Source organism: Haliotis rubra, unplaced genomic scaffold (assembly GCF_003918875.1).
Source record: "Haliotis rubra isolate DU_JTF1 unplaced genomic scaffold, ASM391887v1 Scf192, whole genome shotgun sequence".
NCBI lineage: Eukaryota > Metazoa > Mollusca > Gastropoda > Lepetellida > Haliotidae > Haliotis > Haliotis rubra.
The window spans coordinates 1,136,655-1,157,286 of record NW_025765914.1 but is presented as its reverse complement, the minus strand read 5'-3'; the positions used below and the strand labels follow the sequence as shown (position 1 = coordinate 1,157,286).

The 20,632-nt window shown below is 38.6% G+C and overlaps 2 protein-coding genes across 2 annotated transcripts; one reads left to right on the top strand and one right to left on the bottom strand.

Moving 5' to 3' along the window:
- Positions 1–7,726: 7,726 nt before the first annotated feature.
- LOC124274596 (ciliary-associated calcium-binding coiled-coil protein 1-like) lies at positions 7,727–13,191 on the top strand. Its single transcript, XM_046709962.1, is given in 9 exon segments — positions 7,727–7,840; positions 7,843–7,868; positions 8,508–8,608; positions 9,126–9,295; positions 9,776–9,926; positions 11,204–11,276; positions 11,515–11,634; positions 12,453–12,593; positions 12,901–13,191. Coding segments are annotated over 9 exon segments (957 nt in total). The 5' UTR covers positions 7,727–7,749; the 3' UTR covers positions 12,985–13,191.
- Positions 13,192–13,221: 30 nt separating this feature from the next.
- On the bottom strand, positions 13,222–17,560 carry LOC124274597 (glutamine amidotransferase-like class 1 domain-containing protein 3, mitochondrial). The gene is made up of 7 exons (XM_046709963.1): positions 17,377–17,560; positions 16,885–16,937; positions 16,152–16,262; positions 15,485–15,604; positions 15,077–15,169; positions 14,423–14,579; positions 13,222–13,871 (listed from the first exon to the last, which is right to left on the bottom strand). Exons 1-7 carry the CDS (start codon positions 17,479–17,481, stop codon positions 13,746–13,748), a joined length of 765 nt encoding a protein of 254 aa, XP_046565919.1. The 5' UTR covers positions 17,482–17,560; the 3' UTR covers positions 13,222–13,745.
- Positions 17,561–20,632: the final 3,072 nt, after the last annotated feature.

The following is a 20,632-nucleotide window of genomic DNA, read 5'->3' as shown; positions in this document are numbered from 1 at the left end:
AGGCTCCACTATTAACAACCCGTCGTTCTAAAGCTATAATAAAAAATGCAAAAACAAATATTCGCTGGTTCAAAAAGATATATTCATTAAACCTGAGACATATTAAGAATCCTTGCAGGACGAATGCCACACAGACAAAAACAGCTAATGTCGACCTAAGTAGATCAGAACGGGTCAGACAAATACAGTGTGACCTGGTTTGGCTACTGAATCATTGAATCCTCAAGGCACCGATGATAATACTATCAACCGTTGTTTAAACTGCCTAGGGTTTCATTTTTCTTTTACAGATACCTGGAACAGTGTCGACTTAAGCTTAAATCAACATAAACCCTCGCATATATGCATATGTTCATGTATATAAGTGTTCCAGCGTGCAGGAGCGTCGGGGTAGCCTCTAGTAGTTCAATCGTTCGCTGGTCACGCCGAAGACCCGTGTGCGATTCCGCACATGGGTAACAATGAGTAAAGCCCATTTCTGGTGTCCCCCGCTATGATATTGCTTGAATATTGCTAAAAGCGGCGTAAAACTAAACTCACTCACTCACTCCAGCGTGCAGGCAAATACCTATTCCATTCGAAACAGCGTGCAGTTCCTTACCATAGAAATTTTAACGTCTATGCATAGGCTAGACGACAAAACATCCATTTGGAGGAAAGACAACATACACGCTGAGTACGCCCAACAAACATATACCAGTGTCAATCACCTTATCCGCCTATAGAAATTGAAAGAATTGATCTATTCATGCTTTCGTCCCGAAGAATATTTCCATTTGCAAAGAAGTCCTATAAAACCCGGCTGTGAAGTCTCGGCGTTGTTCGAGTAACGTGCTCTCTATAGCCACGTATGGCAGATGACTATAGGTGATATAAATATGTATACCACTCAATACAGAGGCAACCCATTGTGCCATATCACTCATATGTGTACAGATCATTTTTCTGTTTATTATTGTCTTGCAATCTCCAGGGTATCACGTGACTAACTGGAGTCGGAACAGAGATAATCTCATCGTGGCCGCACGCGAGATAATTCGGGGGGATCTTCCACGAAGTTAACGCACCGTGAGACAGAAACCCCCCTCCTACTGTGGGGAGGAGATTCGTGAGAACTCCCAGTGTCCGACGTGAGGGGACAAAATGTCGCGGCCCAAGGGCAGGGTGAGTTTGTAGTTTTATTGTATTGGTGTAGTTTCATTTGGAATTCTCACAGCACCATTAACGAAGTCATTTAGTGATACGACTGGCCTCGTCTCTTACATAAACCTATATTGTATGTCATATATGTCATACATACACATAGATGGTAACAGCGATTCTTTCACGGAGGGGTGATAGAAAAAGGTATATAGCCTATGTGTTGAAGTGTCATTGTTAGGGATACAGGTATGGAAACAGGGCTTTGTACGTAATACGAATATGTGGGTAAGGGTTCGCTGGGAACACGGCTGTATTGGATGTGGGTAAACGTTTCTTGGTAATATGTGTGTTTGGGAGGGACAGCATTTAGGAATTACGGGTGTAGGTAGGGGTATAGGTTGGTAATACGGTTCGTCGATTGGAAGACTTACTCGATTGTCGGTTATGGCTTCTGATTGCACTACACGTATTCCGATATCGAGTGTGTTGAAAGGGGTGGGATTGAACCCGGGCCTTCGGCGTGACGAGCCAACGCTTTAACCATTAGGCTACCCCACCGCCCCAGTGTGTTGAAAGGGGTGGGATTGACATTACGCTTGTATTCGACGAAAGGGGATATAATGATAACGGGTGTGTTCTACGAAGAGAGAGAGAGTGAGAGAGAGCACCCGGCCATTTGGCCTATGAGACACTAAAATCACAAGCATTATCACAGTAATACATTAAATTAAGAGAAAAGAAATAAAACACATCATTACATACATTCCAGAATAAAAACATGATATTTTAATCACACAAAAGTTATAAAAGCACTTATCAACCATATTGACGTAAACGTGCACACTCACACGCAATCACGCACTCACTCTACCACTCACGCAATCATGCATTCACACACATCGTACATTCACGCACTCAAATACACATTCACAGGCTTACGCTATTACACTCTCACGCTATGACATTCTCGCACAAACATATACACATACATACGCAATAGCGTACTCACGCGCACATACACATACATACACATACACATACATATACATACATACATACATACATACATACACATACATACACACACATACATACACACATACATACATAACAAAAATACTACCTACCATTAGAATAACATATACACATACATATATACACATATACAGGTACACACATATATACATTTTTAGGTAAACACATACATACACATAAATTTACATATACACACATACAGTTCACTACATACTGCACACACTCTGCTTTTTGCTTTATCACACTCTACACACCTTCCACACACATATACCCCACATGAACAGACACACAAAACACATGGATATAAGCATATTAAAATACTATATCAAAAGTGAGGTTCTTCTTCTCACCATAAGATGCACCTTGGAAGCAAGTAGAAGGTGGCATTGAGGATTTTGCATTTAAAAAAATATATTTTTCTTTGTGTTTTTTTTCTGCATAAAAGCATTATCTATATAGGGTATAGGGATAACGTGTGTTCGACGAATGGGGGTATAGGGATGACGTGTGTTCGACGAATGGAGGTATAGGGGATAAAGGGTGTGTTTGACGAATAAGGGTATAGGGGTAACGGGTGTGTTCGACCCCGTTAATGTTGGAAACGGGAATAATGCGGGAATGTTGGAAATATAAACAGGTAAGCAGGTGTTGAAAGACGTGGAGTAGGGATCATATGGATGTATGTGAATAAGTTTTGGAAAGATAAACAGGTAAGCGGGTATGGATAAAAAGCCTTAAAGTGTTTTGGGGTAGACACCATTTCCGAATGGTGGTTTATATTTAAAGTAGTTAGATCTTGGTAGAAAGCATAAAGTCTTACTCCTTTTTTCACTAGTCTCTGACTAACGGTCTATGGGCCGTGTATGACTACATGGTGCAAGGCAAGGATATAGGTAGGAGGGTGGGTAGGGATGTCAGGTGCGATCGAGAATATGTTTAGGCATATAGGTACATAATGGCGGGTGGATGGATGGATGTATTGGGGCATATATGTATACTGGGAAACAGGGGTTAGAATTATATGTGTGTCCCATGGGGATGGGCGTGTGGTGTATTGTGTGGGTGTTGTGAATATATATGGCGAGAAGTGCACAGGCGTAATTACTTGCAATATATTACGTTTAGCAACATATTAGCAATATTACTTCAACAATCACGGCAGTTATATAATCGGATTTAAAAGACATAAACTCATAACCATGATCTTAGCATGTAAGACTTACCGTGTTTAGCTCTGCCGTGTATATATTGTGTGTGATACACCAGATGCACTGTACTTCATGTGTGTACTAGTCCTCAGTATGTAATGGATTAACAGTGTACAGGATCCTACCAATATTTACATTTGGGGGTAATTCTACATAGAAATAATGTTTTCTGATTGTTATATATAGTATATAGTTATACTTATAATTATGTCTCCAGGCTTTTTTCACGTTAGTAAAAGTGTCCTTTCATTGTCTGATGTGGGTAATACCAGCATATTTCCATTCTTGACCATGAATAATGTTTCTATTGACCTATACCGTTTTTATTAACCCAAATAATCTATTCTAAAAGGTCTTAAAAGACCTCCATATTTCTGAACTATCTTTGAGAAAAGATGGATTATTCCTCTCAGTTTTGATCAATCTTATTACAATTCAGCAGGAAGTGTAATGAACCACGTGGTATACCGATAAAGCTATAACTTATCCTGATAGCCCCAGCAACTTAGTACTATAGCACATGGATACACCATAATCCGGATCAGTGCTAGCTACGGATTAACGTCTATAATCTACTTGATTTCTACGTTCATTCGGAGCTTGTGGGAGTTGTACGCCGGCTGTTTGTTGTCACTCGGATACAGAATGGTAAATAGAAACTGTCCTTTACGTGTTTAACATTGATGTAAATACTTTACATAGTTAACATTTTTATAATACAACACATATTTAACCAGTATCTACCGTAATATGTGTCTCTGCGTTTGCCCACAAATCAGCCAATGCACAATTAATGTACGTTGTTTGTTTGTTTTGTATAACGTCGTGCTCAGTAATATTCCAACTATATGACCGTAAATAATCGACCAGACAATCAAGTGATCGTAAACATCGATCTACATATTTTGAATATGATGGAATCTACAATGTACTTGGTTTTAGATCACCGGAAATGCATAATATTTCCATATACTATAATGTCTGTGACTTGTTGTATACCTCTCACTTTCATCAATGTTGTGGATTTATTTTAAACTCTAATTCAAATGGATACGTCACTGCTTTACATTCCGAAGTTTACACGTGGCTTTCCATGTCCTATACAAACCGACACGAATAAAACATATAGCTCCGATATTTCAGCTGTGACATGGGTATCTAGTTTATATGTCATACATGTGGAATGAATGGGCTGTAGACACGCGCGTTGTCTCGGGATTACTGACTGTTATGATATAGACTATGATATCAAACATACACTCACAGGTTGCTTGGGGTGTGCTGGGTGTCATGTTCATGATTACCTGAAGTAGGTCGTGTGAACCACTCGTGTATAAAGGTTAAGTGTCTGTTGTCCTTTTTCTTCCAGCATGTACAAAAAATACTTACATACCAGATTTGTGATATTTCATATCAGAGTAATGCTAAAATCATTTCACTATAGGGTGTTTGTCATTTGATAATATATATTAATATATATGATATTTCGCTCTCGTTGTTTCTCACTTGCGTATAGGGGCGGTGGTGTAGCCTAGTGGGTAAAGCGTTGGCTCGTCACGCCGAAGACCCGGGTTCGATTATCCACAATGTGTGAAGCCCATTTCTGGTGTTCCCCGCCGTGATATTGCTGGAATATTACTAAAAGCGGCGTAAAACCATACTCACTCACTCACTTGAGTATAACATATTATGCACTATTAGCTAATTAGAACGGATGTTATGTTTTCTGTGTGACCTGCCCATGGACGACAGGTTTTTATGTTCCAAATTTATTCATTTTTAATGTATAAACTGTTCTCGTCACGATATGGCTGAAATATTGCCAATGGGACGCTAAATATTAACTAACTCACTCACTCACTCATTACTCTGATGGTTTGCAGATTGTAGCTTTAACGCAGGCAACTGTAGACAGGGTAGATTCAAATGGGACAGGTTGTGAAATGGAGGCGTCTTATAATTTTAACCATAGGATATATGTTTTTGTTTGTTTGTTTGTGTGTTTGTGTGTGTGTGTTGTTTAATTAAACACCAAAGTTTTACAACATTTTGCCAAAATATGATATAAGGCTATACATGATTCATTGTACATGTCTATGCATGCGCCTTCACATTATCCAGTGTTATTCTATTTTGCATAATATGGTGCAAAAGCCTGCGCATTGTGCAGTATTATATTGGCTTCTGCATGATACAGTAATATAATAAATTTAGTCTCTGCATGATACAGTATTATATTAGTCTCTGCATTATACAGTATTATATTAGTCTCTGCATGATACAGTATTATATTAGTCTCTGCATTATACAGTATTATATTAGTCTCTGCATGATACAGTATTATATTAGCCTCTGCATTATACAGTATTATATAAGCCTCTGCGTGATACAGTATTATATTAGTCTCTGCATGATACAATATTATATTAGTATCTGCATGATACAGTATTATATTAGCCTCTGCATGATACAGTATTATATTAGTCTCTGCATGATACAGTATTATATTAGTCTCTGCATGATACAGTATTATATTAGCCTCTGCATGATACAGTATTATATTAGTCTCTGCATGATACAGTATTATATTAGTCTCTGCATGATACAGTATTATATTAGTCTCTGCATGATACAGTATTATATTAACCTCTGCATGATACAGTATTATATTAGTCTCTGCATGATACAGTATTATATTAGCCTCCGCATGATGCAGTATTATATTAACCTCTGCATGATACAGTATTATATTAGCCTCCGCATGATACAGTATTATATTAGCCTCCGCATGATACAGTATTATATTAGCCTCTGCATGATACAGTATTATATTAGCCTCCGCATGATACAGTATTATATTAGCCTCTGCATGATACAGTATTATATTAACCATGATACAGCATTATACTACTCTCTTGATACAGCATTATATTAGCCTCTGCATGATACAGTATTATATTAGCCTCTGCATGTTAAAGTGTTATAACAGCCTCCGCATGATAAAGTGTTATATTAGCCTCCGCATGATGCAGTATTATATTAACCTCTGCATGATACAGTATTATATTAGCCTCTGCATGATACAGTATTATATTAGCCTCTGCATGATACAGTATTATATTAACCTGTGCATGATACAGTGTTATTATATTAGCCTCTGCATGATACAGTATTATATTAACCTCTGCATGATACAGTATTATATTAGCCTCCGCATGTTTACAGTGTTATATTAGCCTCTGCATGATAAGGTGTTATATTAGCCTCCGCATGATGCAGTATTATATTAACCTCTGCATGATAAAGTATTATATAATAGCCTCTGCATGATACAGTATTATATTAACCTGTACATGATACAGCATTATATTAGCCTCTGCATGATGCAGTGTTATATTAACCTGTGCATGATGTATTGTCATAAAATCCTGTGCACGATGCAGTGTTTTGCCTATGGATGATACAGTGTTAAAACTCTATGCATAAACTAGTGTTAAGACTATGCCTGACCCTGCAGTGTATCGTTGATATATTGATTTACTCCATTTAGAAAAGTGTAACACAAGCTTTCACTCGACTGAGTTAATATATGTTTGGAATAGTTATTGTTACCAATGTTTAATCCAAAATACTCAGCCACGATGTTTGCACGATATTAACTTATAAAGTGTAAAGAACATAAGAAATCATATGTCATTACTACTTTCATCTTAATTAGTAAGCATTCTCTCCGAATTATGTCTGCTCCCGGGTACAGTCTGGTTACTTAAAGTTTGATACAGCGCTTGATAAAGGGGCGGTGGGGTAGCCTAGTGGTTAAAACGTTCGCTCGTCACGCCGAAGACCCGGGTTCGAATCCCCACATGGGTACAATGTGCGAAACCCATTTCTGGTGTCCCCCGCCGTGATATTGCTGGAATATTGCTAAAAGCGGCGTAAAACTAAACTTACTCACTCGCTTCATAAAGTACTGAATACCAGTGGCACACCTAATTGCTTCACAATTACATCATGTAGTGTTTTCATGTTTATATAATATATGTCGAACATGAGTTTTAAAGCAAAACGGATTTTTACCTTATCACATGCAGAATAAGAATCTGAATATAAAATGTCGTGTCATTATTATTTCCTTTAACAAGACATAATTTCCTGAAGAAACCATGGTTATTTCAACGTAACAATATGTTGAATACGCTTATCTATATCACTCTTCTCTATTAATGCTCAAATTCAAAGTAGCTACTGTTATTTTTCAGTCGAACAGACGGCGTGCCAAAGTAAAGGTATGTAGCAGTTATTTCCCTTGGCGCACTCTCATCTCCTATGCGGTCCATTTGTCAAGTTTGTCATAGCGACGAAAATGGCGACGAGAAGCCAGTCAAAAATCTCATCCAGAGCTAGTAAAGCATCTCTTCATGGATCATCATCGAATTTGTCCTCAGCCAAGACTGATGGAAAAATAAGAAAAAAGTGACAGTGGTACACTTTGATTTGGTTGTTTTCCATTGATTATTGTAAACATATCTGAAGTTATCATCTATCCACGGGATGTAAACAAAGATTGTGAGAAGGCTAAAAACACTGATACCTACCTGACAACTCAAAATTAGTTCTTGTATGAACGTATTTGATGGTATTTGTAATGACAACCATCCTCATACAAATGCCATGTCATGAATATTATGCAAATGATAGTGATCACCTATAGTTTCAATATTCACTGAAATCAAAGCTACCACAATATTTCACAAACATATATTTCAAAACAAAGTGACAATATATTTCGTGATATATTGAGAGTAGAAACGAAGATGTAGGCTCATGAGATGTTCACCTGCACCTTTAATTCAGCAAGTTATTTTTAATGTGTGTGCAGACTGATGAATAAAGTAACCAAATCATCACATTGCACCTGTGGGATTGTGGACATACTCATGTAATCTTACACATGTTTATTAAACGTGTTGCTGGTAAAGAATAATTACCAAAAATATTGTATACATTCTATTTCCTGATTATATAGCATTACGTTAATACAATGAAACAGTTGGATCCAAACTGATCAAGACAAATATTCCTCTTCTAAGTTTGTCTGTAGCACTATATTTCATTGTATAGGACGGTGAGGCAGATGAGCGGGAAGGAGCCCTGGCCTTCAAGGTGTTGACAGCAGACCAGACCCGAGAACTACAAGCACTCAGTGTAGAACACATGCAGATGTAGGTAGCACAGATTCATAAGTTGGGTATGGAATGGAGAAACTGTAAATATCATGTTTCGTGTTTACATGTGAATTAAACCAGTTCTGAGAGGATGTGTAAGGAGTCATTTAGCACTGGGAGAAGTCCAAATTCACCTGACCCTTCCCAGGCTTTAGGTCTCATGCACTAGATGCATGTTCCATCTGGGAACTGTTTTGCCGGAGCCAAAAACTATTTATGGTACATGTTTAAAACAATCTAATCGTACATACACTGCAGTTTGTTTCATGTTAATACATGTACATCCTAAGGAAAACGTGTAATGTCAGAAAGAAAGACATGGATTCTAACAGGGATTCACTCAACCCAAAAGAATAAGTTACCATCCCAACCCAGAATCATTTATATGCATGGTGATCCTTAAATTGACTTATACTGACAACTGTATTGTAAAACATGAAATGCAGCATATTTCTAAACATTGTACAATTCACTAGATAAGATTACCAAATATTTTAATTATGATTGTTTGCAGGAAATTATGCGACATATTCAAGCTAGACAGTCACTCAACCGACCTACGTGAGGCCTCAGTGCTAGACTTCTACACAGCCTCTGTGTGGTGGGGCAAGGAAAAGGCATTCTCTGTACAGCAACTGTCAGGATTCTTTACACTCGTACACACGATCTTCGAGAATGTCAAAGGTATTCTGCTATGTACAATCAGATTTATGCATATAATGATCAATTTCACCATCTATGAATCTGTTAAGGTACAGTTGCTGAATTACTTCAAACCTTGTCACCAGGGCAGTATTGTTCCCACTGAAAATTCCTGTGTTAAGAAATGATGTTTATTGAGTTAATCCCTTTGTACATATATATGTGTACATTCCCCAGGTAAATTTACCAGTGTCAAGGTGCCAGGAGTGAGTTTCACTGTATTTTGATATTTATTAGAACACAGAAAACAGCCTTTCCCTGAAATTTCTTAAGTATCAACTTGAAGTATGTCTACTTTATGTAGACCTTTTCTGAACCGCTCCATTTTCTGTAAATGCAAACTAAAGTTTGTCAAAGAAAACAATGCTGCATACAACTGAAGAAAAACATCAGTCTTCTGTAATGTCTGTTACAAACAAAAGAGATAAAATCTATGATGTGTGATGATTTGCATGTTTCCAGAGAAACACCTGTCATTGGTTGAAAATCTGAAGGAGATGAAGAAGATGCTTGTGGGTATTGGAGCTGAGAATGGACCAGACATGCAGTACGGAGGACTCGAGTTCTTTGATGTGAACCAGGCTAAAGACATCACTAACTATCTATACAGCAGGTGGGCAGCATACAGTGCATGATCATGTAGCAGGAGATGTCTCCACAGCATCTTGTACCATCATTTCTATTTTAATATAACTGTTGGTTATATAATGAACATTGGAAGATGCCATTGATTTTTAAAATTGTTTTTAGTTTGTTGCACTCAGCAATAATCCAGCTATATGGCAGCGGTCTGTAAATAAAAGTCTGGACCAGATAATCCAGTGATCAACATCAGGAACATCATTCTACCCAATTGGGATATGATGACATGTGTCAACCGAGTCAGCGAGACTGACTACCCAGCCATTGATTTCAGTGATCTAATTTTTCATTGATTCTTCATGCAGATGTACAACTGCGTAGTTTACTATTATTGATATGAAAGTCTTTATTGTTATAATCGTAAGTACTTTGTGTTATAAAACACCCTTTGTATTTTGAAACACTGTTAATGCTGAATGTATTATTCCTTGGGAAATTGGCCAGGTTAACCATGTTAAGAAATGTCCAAAATAACAAATCGTAGGTTCATAGAAATATCTCTTCCGTTACATAGAGATATTTCAGGATTCATTAAGTTTAATGGGATACTCAACTCTGAACTAACTGTAGTAGATAGAGCATTTTCAGAGAGAAGTTTGGTGATTCGAAACCATGGTCGCCTCATACCAAAAGATGTTAAAAGATGGGACCTGACATTAACATAATTAAGGTGATAAAGGAAGGACTAGTTAACTCTGTTTTAGGGTAATGTGTCTGAGGGAGTGTCCATGTTAACTTGGGGTATCTCTTGGGTAGCATAGTAACACTGTATCAGTCCAGGTTAGAACAAGCAGACTCTCACAACGCGAATAATTTTATACAAGTAAAAAACTGGAACAAGACATTAAACAGCATTTCACACTGCCAAGTTACTTTACATATTGCAGCTCTCATCAACTATTGAGATGGGTAGATATATCAATAAGCAAAGGAATCTCAGATTATGTGTTCGGGTGTTTACATTGAAAATGAATATCATTTTCTTCTAATATGTTCTGCCTATGATCATCTACGTACATCATATATTCCTGTGAACTATTATATTTATCCATCATTATGCAAATTTAATACTTTGATGTCTGTAGACAATTCCACTGTGCTACGAAATCTAGCTATGCATCTATTTTATATGCGAATGAGCTGCGTACAAGCCGTTTGTTGGCTGTATGAAGTAATATTGTATTACGGGCCGATGGCCTACATACACCAGAATAAAGAGATTGATTGATATGTGTATATGTTTTCCAGTTTCTTCCAACACTACACGTTGTATGAGTACATGTTCTCAACACTCCAAGCCGAGGAAATCATTGGGACAGATGTAAGTAGAGAGTTACTTCCAGACATGAATAGAAGCCTAAAACCATATAGAGGATTGTACAGATTTGTTCTCCAATACCGCAATACTTAGCATGCTTAATATTGTTTGAAAAGTGATAATTTACATATAAATAAGTGACTTTTTTTGTAAAACAGGGTTTTGTTTCAGAAGTACATTCACATGTGTACTTCAGTAATGTGTTGAGAGTGTTATGGTTGATGATATGACTGTGTTCCAGCTGGACGTGGAGGTGGCCAAGGCTGCTGATGTCCCGTTTCCCCCTCCCCTGGATGAGGGTGTGTCCGAGGAACACTTCAACCAGTACATTGCCACGCCCCCTCCCACACCAATACCAGAGGTACTTTGGTTTACTGATACATACATCTAACACATATCACAGACTGGCTACGAGCCTCCTGATGGAGTTGTTGGACATAATTTATAGCCCAAGTTCTGGTAACTTACTATTTCTGTTAACCATGTCTCAGTTTCAGTAAATTATGGTTCAGTGAGATCTTACCCCTGAAACCTGAGCATTTTGGTTTTGGGTGCATAATAGGCCTGCAACGAATACACTATGTGGCAAATATGATACATATCATGAATATTGGGTAACGAATACGAATAATTATTCACGAATACAATATTGTAGTTATTGATGTACAATATGGAACGCCCATGTTGACAGTTTTGATTTGTCATGGCAATAATCAGTGATCTCATGACACTCAAATTTGGTATGTAATAGTTATAATCGACAGTACCATGTGCTGTCTTGGCAAACTAACATGACTTGCACTACTGCAATGCTAGTACATGTTCCATTCTTGCATATCTCACTTTGGAAAGGACATAAGGGTTCAAGTAAAACATTCTCCCTTAATAAAATCGTAAATATTCGTATGACCACGAATAACGAATTGAATTCATGAAGGGCTACGGTTCGATTCACCGAATATGCGAGTGAATCGTTACAGCCTTAGTGCATAATATTTCTGATTGTATTAAAACTTCCAAATGAACTTTATCCAAATCAAATGTTTGAAGTTTAAATAACTTATACATGTAATTGGAATATACATGTATATGGAATGGGTTTTATTGTGACAGGTGCTTCTTTACCAAATGTTATGCTGTAAAATGTGTACTTTATATAAACTCCTTGCTTAATTGCAGCCAGTGGAAGATACTGCAGAAGAGGTGAGCGAACTGCAGATTGATGAGAAGACGTCGGAGAACATCTTCTCAAAGCTGTCCGTGGATGATGTGAAGGAGGTGATCGAGAGTGTTGCCAAGGAGATGCTGGGAGGACTACAGGTACATATACAGAAGGGATGGGGACACTAATGGGAGGGTTCTGTAGATAGTTCATTGTATCCTTTATTCTGCTGTCATTATCCAATGCTCTATCAACCACGGGCATAGAGACACACATATGAGGGCTTCGATAGATACCTATTTGTATCCTTTGTTTGGTAAAACCAAGTTTATAGTGAGATTACAGGAGACAACAGGAGGACCACTGCCACTTCATATCTCGATAGTTTTCATTATCTGATACTTCTCTATCAGCTGATTCATCAGGTCTGTACCATGATTTATAACTTGTGTCAAATCATTTCAGACGGAAGTAGCATCCAAACTGAGAGAGAAGGAAAATCAGCTGATTTCCAAGATCAACAAAATCCATCGGGTGGCTGAGACATGAAACACGTTTTTATCAATGAACCCATTTACACTGTGATATACATAGCCCAAATTTTTTAGCGGAAGATTAAGTACTAAGAAACTGATTTTGTTGTCAGATCTGATATCAGCAGGATGTGTCATCAATTTCATAAAGTGAACCCTGTATATTTATTGCAGTCATGAGAGACTGTATACTGTCATTTTGTAAATAAAATACATACACCTCCGTGTTGTGTGTTATAACAGAACCATGAAATGGGTATCCAAAGCTTTACTTCCAAGACTAGCACTCCACAAGCTTTCAAGCTTTCAAACACATACAAGGATCAAACATAGACACATTCTTATTATGCCTCATTCAGGAACTGGAATCCAATATACATGTATTTGTAATCTCTTCACCGACATCATAGCATCTCCACTGAACAATCTAGTTTTAGAGACATGTCATGCTTGGAAACTCACACCAATCTCAAAAGAGTTCAAAGTAACTGAAACTTCACTTACTCAAGTCCTTGGGACCACTGAAATATATCAACTGTATATGAAAACAAACTGTTATTATCATGAGGTGTTGCCATCTTGTTAGAGACAAGGGGAGTAACACAGTAAGACCACATGACTTAATCTGGATTCCTTTGGTATCATGAAGTAATGTCATCTTAGTCCACATATCCTGGATCAGGGTTAATAGATTTATAGTACACATAAATGTCTCTGTCAATATTCAATTGACAATCTGTGTTTCCAGGGTCCCACTGCAGCACACAATTCATGGCTCTATTTAGCCATTCCGAGGATGGACTTGATCATAGTTCCGATTCCATCGTAGATCTCGTGTACAGCAGTCTCGCACATGAAGGCCGGGGTTGTGACAATCTTGTTCTTGCTGTCAACATGACATTCCTCAGAGATGTTAAGGTTATAACAGTCGTAATCAACCACTTTCTCAAGTCATCTAATATGCTGAGGAGGGGAAGGGGAGCATGCAAATGATGGCGCTACATTTCTGAGACATCCATGCTATGACAAGATTCACTAAGTAACTGGGCTCTCAGATTGGATTTAACAACTGGCTGATAATTATAATAGCACTGACTGTGTCTTGTGAAAACAGGATCCGTTCTGAAGAGTCTGTACTATTAACTAACCAAAACAGTTACATTCTAATATTGCAGCTGTCACAAATAATCTGACCATGCATACAAGTGATTGGAAGGATGAACGATGATTCATACCATCAGGTCATGATGACCCAAAATCAGCCTAAACCACCTTTAATTCAGCTCATATCACAATCATCCAGGTCTGTTCTGAACAAGAATCACTATGCAAGCTCTAGTACAGAGTGTATGACAAACCCCATGCCAAAAGGACTGTCAATTTACATGAGCAAGGGCATGTAGTTGTGTAAGCCTTCCCACAAAGGAGACTGAAGTAATCATTATCAAGGATACAGTAACATTCTTCTTGATGTGTCTGGATCCCAAGGCCTCAATGGCGCCGGCTGTTCCAGCATATGGGAACCTCCCTCCTTCCTCCTGGTCTGACCCCACAGTGACCTCACAGCCTGGTATGACCTTGGCAGCCAGCACAGGGGCAATACAACACAGTCTGCAACAGGATCAGACTGGTAAATATAGCCTCACAACACGTAGTCAATTCAAGAGATGTCAAGGAAAAACAAATCCTTAAAGTATATTTACAGATAATTTGCTGGCAAAAGTTAAATGTTCAAATGTCTTTGCAGCTGCATTTCTGTGGACAGTTTAGAAATTACAGACAAAATTGAGACTCATTTTAGCTGAAGAAGGGCAGATAACTCTTAAATCAGTAGGATGATAACCTGATATATACACATGAATTAATACTCTGATGTATATGTCTAATAATCATTATACCTCAGTGGCAGTTGATCTTAGGTCCATAGTTGCTTATTCTTCTTGCAATAAATGACTTGTTTTATTTTAAATGAGGATCCACTTGACCGGCATAAACATAATTACTTACTGTTAGTTTTCATTCAACAAATATGTAAAACTATTCCACATTATCTGAACATCACATGGACAATAAGACTAAATGAGGCAAGATGGGCTTGTCTCAATTACCCGATTGGTTTGGCTGCAGTGTGGAACTCCTTTAGGACTCTCTCCACATCAGAATCCACAGACATTGCTGTCCCTTCCGACGCAAACGTAGATCTGAAAACAGGATTACCTGCAGTAGTAGATTAACTATTGTTACTCTCATTAATAAAAGGAGCTGGATTTAAACCAACTGTGTTCTGAAGGATGAAAGTGGTGTGAGAGGTGAGGGACATTACGCAAAACAATGATAATCTTCACTCTGTATTGGTACAAATGTTTTGACTGCTTACACAGATGATCTTCATGATGATATTGTGTATTGTTAGGCTCTTTTCAATGGTCTTCTCAAACCAATATCAAATTTATTTCTAAAAAACTTTAAATAAATCCACTGTTGCACTATATTATTATATATTGGACACTACCTACAGGTTTTTGGCTGCACCAAATCCACCTGGGAAAATGACAGCATCAAAATTCTGTACTTTCAATCCTGAGAGTGCTTCCACTTTGCCTCTGGCAATCCGTGCCGACTCCAGCAGTACATTCCTAGACAAACAATACAGCAACTGACATCATTCCATATAGGTTTAGCAGGAATACACTTGTATCATCATTGGCTGCAGACACATTAGGGAAGGCAGTATCTACATAGTGGTTAAAGCACTGATCAGCTATGGCTATGCCGTGGGTTTGATGCCCAACAGGGTACAATCTGCTTCCACAGCCTTCATATTGATGGAATATTGCTCTAGTTGTCTTAAAACCAAACTCTCACACTGATACATTGAATTAATAATCCCTGCTCCTTCTCAAACAAATAATAGTCATGCAGCAACTGATACACATTCATGAATACTGCTGCTTAATACACAACCACAATATGTACTGAACATAAAATTTAAAATGGTGAGTGATTGGCAAAACTACTTCTGGATTTTCTGACTGGGTCTTCCATACCAATGATGACTAGAAATTCTGATGGTGAGAGCTGCATGGCTGATTCTCATACTGAGATGCGACCGCCATATACCTGGAATATTGCTGAGTGTGGCGTAAAACTAAACTCAAAAACTGAGATGCGATGGCACCTCACCTGTTTGGTTCCATGGGCTCTCCCTTGGTGTGGTTGACAACATGCATCTGGTTCTTGTCAGGGGCAAACATAGAGACATCGGCACCTCCTCGACTTAAGTGAACTAGTATACTGCAGAGACATGTGTTACAAGAACAATGTGAAGAAAATATACATTAACATTTCACCCATTTTAATGAGAAAATCAAAACAATTGTTTGCCTGATGGTGAAACTACAAATGGGGCCTCAGAAAAATGTCAAAACTAAATATATCCCTCTTCTAAGTGACAGAAGACTGTACTTGTTCAGAATCACAAACTGTCAATAAATAGTCAAAACAGATATGGTGTTCCCCAAGTCTGAGTGCTAGATAAATCCATGGAGCTTTCAACTGTGATTGTATTTCTTAAATGATTACAGAAATGACTTTTAGGTGTTATCAAATAATCAAATACCAACATTGGAGCCATTAGGTTTTCACACTTGGTAAATCCCTGTTGCTTGGCAAAACTCTTTATGAGAGGGTAAGAGTTCCATCCGTAACCCCACTTGAAAAGTATTCTATTTATTAGGATTATTTCGTGGGGTTAGGGTTAGGCATTTTATAAAGAAAACCCTGACTATTCTTAGGCATAGAATGATTAAAAAGACACGGGGGTTACAGGCAGAAATCTTTCCAATGAGATCAGATACTTATATATGTCACAAACAAACCAACATTTGCATAACTGAGTAAAATTAATATTACTCACGCCGATGCTTCATGTACTTCACTTCCATCATAAACACCACACCCAGACAGGACCTGAATAACAACGTAACTGTTGTACGCTTGACATGTCGGACAATATACATTATAACTGAATCTTTTAACGTTCATAATCTAGCAAAGTGAAAGCAAGATGGAATCAGTGTAAACAGGTAAATCAATAATCTGCTGACTGTGTCCTTGTTTCAGTCAATGTTTGTTCTGAATGCTGTCTACTAACATAGTAATCACTGGTAATATCTATTTATCGAAAACAAAAAAATAAACATTCTTGTCATATCGCCTATCTAAGTTCTAAGATGGTTCCTTTCTACAAAGCTTGCTACTCGTAAATCTATGTTAACTTTTTCAACAAGTATTTTTTCTTACAATGCTTACCAGTTTTGAGTCTACATGATAACCATAAAATTCTGCCTATGTATCTTCTTAGTGAAATCTTCTTAGTGAAGATTAAAGCGTTGCTCGTCGAGGTTACCACAGCAACTTTCGTTCCAAGTACACCCGAAGAATGGATCAGTCTACTAGCACTGGTGTCAATAAGTCCGTGTTTCAGAACTGACACGGCTTTCCTTGCAAACATTTTGCTTAAATTTTGGCGTTTTGCACGTTTGCAGGTGCCCGGTCGGTGCCTAATGACGCTGCGAGTGGTCTCCCTTGAAAACGACTTTACCATAAGTAAATTGATTGAATGAACTATAGTCTTTATTCGAACAAACCACCGCTAATCCACCAAATACAAATGTGTCCACAACACGACCCTGTATACTTATAACACTTATTAATAAAGAATAAAATACTTATTTGAATTGGTACTTTTATAAAATGTGTAAGTGGCAAAACGGGTATTGTAAGGGGCCGGTTATTATTAGGGGACTGGTCTGTGGGATTCAGGAAAGGATGGATATTAGTGAGTGAGTGAGTTTTACGCCGCTTTTAGCAATATTCCAGCAATATCACGGTGGGGGACACCAGGAATTGGCTTCACATTATACCCAGAATGCACATTAAAAGGATAGGAACAGATATATGACAGACAAACAAAAATATATTTGGAATATTTGGAGTTTATAATTCACAAGAAGCAGGGCGAGGAAAGAACACGTACAATCACTGAGGTGACAGATATATAAGCCTCGTGAAGATCCGGCTATTTAACAACCCACGCTTGTCGCTTAAGGGTAGACTCGCTGGATCGGGTGGTCAGGTTCACCGACTTGCATGTCAACAAATCTCATTAGCGTAGATTGTTGCTCATGATGCCAGCCACTGCTTTCACTGGTCCAAACTGGTAAAACCTATTAATAGGCCCCCATCTGGGGTGCGGCGTAAAACAAGAAGCATCCTACTATTTTATCAGATCTTCTTTATCATGAGCTACCTGTATAATGTTTGTTGTGTATTTTCGAGAGGTTTGCAGAGATTATATGCGTAAATGCTTTCTTTTTATCAAATACATAGAGTATTTATTTTTGGCAACATGTTTCTTTTATCCAGTGGTTTGACAATGTTGATGACTTCCCGAGTGTAATTGTCATCTTTGTCATGTCACATATTTTTGTGTGAGGTCACTAAATATAGTTCCGGCATGAATTGTTGTTGGGGTGGTGGGGTAGCCCAGTGGTTAAGGCGTTCGCTCGTCACGCCGAAAACCCAGGTACCCCACATGGGTACAATGTTTGAAGCCCACTTCTGGTGCCCCCGCCCTGATGTTGCGGGAATAAAGGTGGCGTAAAACGACTAAACTCACTCATTGAAATGTGTTTTTACTAAACGTAGTGTACCACTGGGTTAATTGGAGTCCTCCAGCATTGGTGTATTTACTGGGTATTTCCGGCGTCACTTCCTCACGGCGACAGGGAATAAGTTCTCATTACTTTATTTATAAATTGTAATGGCTGATCACGCTCTTTACGGAAATCCCTGATGATGTTTCAGGCGCAAAGAGTTGGCCCGCGCTGTATCCGAGTTCATGGTATATAATACCGAAGGAACCAGGATTCGTTCATTCTGAGTATTTAACTGAGAAATCTGGAAAATGGCTACTCGTCTCATTTACTGTGTCAGGTTTCAGTGAAAACGTGCCGCGTTCTTAGCATTACCACAGGCGGATCCAAAGGTCACCCCCGGTTGTGCTGAAAGTTTGTTAAATGACCTTTGAAGCTGGGTTTGAAGTGTGCAGCACTCCTTTTCTCAATAGTGTGCACACACACCCACTCCACCCCTTTCTCAAAAAGCTGTATCCGCCCCTGATTACCATGTTACCTTTATGGGGATTGTGTCTTTTTTAGCGGGGACAAGTGACTCTGGCTCAAAAGTTATGCCTCTAAAAGAAAAGAATAGATTTCTGAAGATCATTTCTGAGAGTGTCTTCCCCGGAGTCAAGCATAGCTTCCAGAAGAGACTTTCTGAATTTCACGGAAGACAAGCGCAGCGCTGAAGATCAATTCTTGTGTGATCTTCACGAGCATGTGCTGTTTGAGACCAGTTCTTACGGGATCTTCAAGTAGAAAAAACATAGGTTGCTGAAGACTGATTCTAACCAGATCTACAAGGGTAGACAAGTATTGTTTGCTGAAGTCCAATTCTAACCGGATCTACAAGGGTACACAAGTATTGGTTGCTGAAGACTGATTCTAACCGGATCTACAAGGGTAGACAAGTATTGGTTGCTGAAGTCCGATTCTAGCCGGATCTACAAGGGTAGACAAGCATTGGTTGCTGAAGACTGATTCTAACCGGATCTACAAGGGTAGACAAGTATTGGTTGCTGAAGTCCGATTCTAGCCGGATCTACAAGGGTAGACAAGTATTGGTTGCTGAAGACTGATTCTAACCGGATCTACAAGGGTAGACAAGCATTGGTTGCTGAAGACTGATTCTAACCAGATCTACAAGGGTAGACAAGTATTGGTTGCTGAAGACTGATTCTAACATTGCTTGCTGAAGACCGGATCTACAAGGGTAGACAAGCATTGCTTGCTGAAGTCCGATTCTAACCGGATCTACAAGGGTAGACAAGTATTGGTTGCTGAAGACTGATTCTAACCGGATCTACAAGGGTAGACAAGTATTGGTTGCTGAAGACTGATTCTAACCGGATCTACAAGGGTAGACAAGTATTGGTTGCTGAAGTCCGATTCTAGCCGGATCTACAAGGGTAGACAAGCATTGGTTGCTGAAGACTGATTCTAACCGGATCTACAAGGGTAGACAAGTATTGGTTGCTGAAGACTGATTCTAACCAGATCTACAAGGGTAGACAAGCATTGGTTGCTGAAGACTGATTCTAACCGGATCTACAAGGGTAGACAAGTATTGGTTGCTGAAGTCTGATTCTAACCGGATCCACAAGGGTAGACAAGTATTGGTTGCTGAAGACTGATTCTAACCGGATCCACAAGGGTAGACAAGTATTGGTTGCTGAAGACTGATTCTAACCAGATCTACAAGGGTAGACAAGCATTGGTTGCTGAAGACTGATTCTAACCGGATCCACAAGGGTAGACAAGTATTGGTTGCTGAAGACTGATTCTAACCGGATCTACAAGGGTAGACAAGCATTGGTTGCTGAAGACTGATTCTAACCGGATCTACAAGGGTAGACAAGCATTGGTTGCTGAAGACTGATTCTAACTGGGTCCACAAGGGTAGACAAGCATTGGTTGCTGAAGACTGATTCTAACTGGATCTACAAGGGTAGACAAGTATTGGTTGCTGAAGACTGATTCTAA